Source organism: Seriola lalandi, unplaced genomic scaffold (assembly GCF_002814215.2).
Source record: "Seriola lalandi dorsalis isolate HSWRI2012SDOR001 ecotype SW California unplaced genomic scaffold, Sedor1 jcf7180002054885, whole genome shotgun sequence".
In the NCBI taxonomy this organism is placed as follows: Eukaryota; Metazoa; Chordata; class Actinopteri; order Carangiformes; family Carangidae; genus Seriola; species Seriola lalandi.
Window position 1 is genome coordinate 5,084,729 of NW_019525437.1, and position 2,473 is coordinate 5,087,201.

The window sequence follows — 2,473 nt, forward strand, 5'->3', positions numbered from 1 at the left end:
TATATTGACAGAAAAACACAAACACCATCTCCACGAATTGGATTACCTTCAAAATAAAAGTCTCAACATGGTTAGAGAAAATTATTGGTTCTGTTCTACAAAACCTTATGCAATTTATACTGCCAAACACAGAAGCAGACACTTTCAAAATAAGAGTCTCAAAAAGGTAAGCGGTAAGGTAGGTCTTAAAAGTTGGATCTTAGAAGCTATCATCTATATGGGGCATGTACATGTGTGTATACATGTCTTGCTATGGTTGTGGGGACAAATTTTGGTTTGAAACCCTCAGTGTGAGGTTATTTATTTTGGCCAGTCGTGACAGCTTCAAAAGGCTTTTTGAGGGACAACTGCAGTGACTGAGGTCAGTGTCAGGATGAGTCTCTACGACATGAATGAAACTCAAAGTAATGTCCTTCATACAGATTGAAATGAGTGAGAAATGAGGAGAAATACACGCACCAAGCAGCAGGCACATTCAAAATTTCTCCAGGAATTTTCTAGTTATTATTAGTGCCACGGGTGCTCAGCTCCGAGGCACCCCTCTACAGCTAGAATAGCTGAGTGGAGTTCCTCGGGGCAAAGCGGTGGCATAGAGGTGCTATGACTTTTGGTGTTAAAATTCCAATTTTTCCCAAAGTTATTCCCAAAATACTGGGAATAATAATGCATTAGGAATGCATTGGAATTTTTTTAAAAACCCACAAAATTTCACCTTTTTTCTGAGTCACCCAGCTCTCTCAAACCTGCACATAGAAATGTGATTCAAACTATAAAACAGAGGAAACTTCTGCTCTCTCCAAAACACCAAACTGTTTTTACATAACATGTAAACTTTTCAAACTATGAGCACTCAAAGGAGGAGTGGAAATCACTTTTTCTTCAAAGTTAGAGTGACAGCATCAGTTGGCTAGAGTGCGTGAAGCAGTAAAAAATAACCTTTATTTTTATTTTTAACTCGAGCTCACGGCCAAACTGTAAAAAGGAGACAAATAATTTTTTCTCAATATGTAGACATAGTTGTTGGGATTCATAAAATGTAACTTTGACAGGCAGGGTCTGCACAAAATTTAAACGGGGTTGCCGAGTCCGGCAGCAATACCTGTCTCACTCTCATTGACACCTAATGTAATCGTCTATTTTTTCAAAAGAATCTCACTCTGTCTTCGCACTAAGCTTACTCACTTATTTTAAGGAATATCTGAATAAAATAGAGACTATAAGAAACTTCTGGCTTCAGTGTCTCTCACGGTGTTTTCGGTTTTTGAAAAGAAGTAACGGTTTTCTCATAATTTGCAATTGTTTGAAGCCAAATTCTGGGCAGATTTTCACATTGCCATGGCAATGGCAGCTCCTGACCTGACCTCTGACAGCCAAGGGCTGCGTGATGTCATCGCTACAGTGACACAGAGAAGATTTTTTACCCTAACCCTAACCCTATCCCGACAGTAGCCCCCGTGGCACTCAAAATTTCCCTGGAATTTTCTAGTTATTATTATTAGCCATCTATCAGTTCTTATCTGGTTGGATGTAGTTTTGCCTCTTTTCTGGTAATTTTGTTTCTCTCTCAGTTTTTCCTGTCTTTGTAGTTTTCTAACTGAGCTCTGTGACTTTCAAATAAGAAATACTAACAGTCACTTCATACCCAAAAGGTCAGGAGCCCCTGGACCTGTGTCCCTTAAGACCTGTTCAGTAATCCATGGGTCAATGTTACAATACTTGATTAATTATGTTGCTAGGAATGTTGTTTTATAAAGCTTGGAAGTACTTACAAAGCTGTGATATAAATGTCAATAAATTCACGTTTTAATAAATTAATGTAGGACTTGATGTTTGTTCTCCATCATTCTTCGACCGGTATGAATGTGTACAAGTCACCATGTTCTCTGTTGTATTAAAAAGGTCTTAAATTTAATTTGCTGAATACTGTAGAAACCCTGTAACTGTTCCTGAGTGAATTGAAAGCCTCAGATCCTCTGGCAGGTCTTTACTTATTGTTTCAAATTCCAGATCAATAACAAAGGGGGACCAGGCCTCTTCGGTCATGGCCCCAAAATTATGGAAGAGCCTACCAAAGGAAGTGCTATATAAAGTTATCATTATTATTATCATTATGGTATCCTGTTTATTTATGTACTATGCTTATGCTCCAGTAAGCATTTTTGTGCTTTGCTTTTTCTAGATGAATGGTCAGGGCAATCACACCACTCCAATGAGGGTGTTGGTGACAGGAGGGTCTGGCTTGGTGGGCAGGGCCATACAGCATGTGGTCAAAGAGGAGAGGGGAGCCAAGGATGGGGAAGAATGGATATTCCTCTCCTCGAAAGATGCCAACCTCATGTGAGAGCCACACCTCTTCTAAATACCACCAATATGTAAACACATGTTTTGGTACTTACAAACTCAAAAACAATTCAGAGACTGTTTTCATGCAGTGTATGACCTCTCCTCAGGAACATGGAGGAGACACGGGCAG

At 39.4% G+C, this 2,473-nt stretch overlaps 1 protein-coding gene across 1 annotated transcript in view; it reads left to right on the forward strand.

Moving 5' to 3' along the window:
• The first annotated feature begins 2,159 nt into the window (after positions 1-2,159).
• The window catches only part of LOC111671700 (GDP-L-fucose synthase-like), a 1,205-nt gene continuing 891 nt past the window's right edge, over positions 2,160-2,473 (forward strand). The window contains exons 1-2 of the mRNA XM_087179999.1: positions 2,160-2,337; positions 2,451-2,469. Of these exons, the coding sequence (XP_087036125.1) occupies positions 2,180-2,337; positions 2,451-2,469 (177 nt within the window). The 5' untranslated portion in view covers positions 2,160-2,179. The remainder of the gene's footprint in view (positions 2,338-2,450; positions 2,470-2,473) is intronic.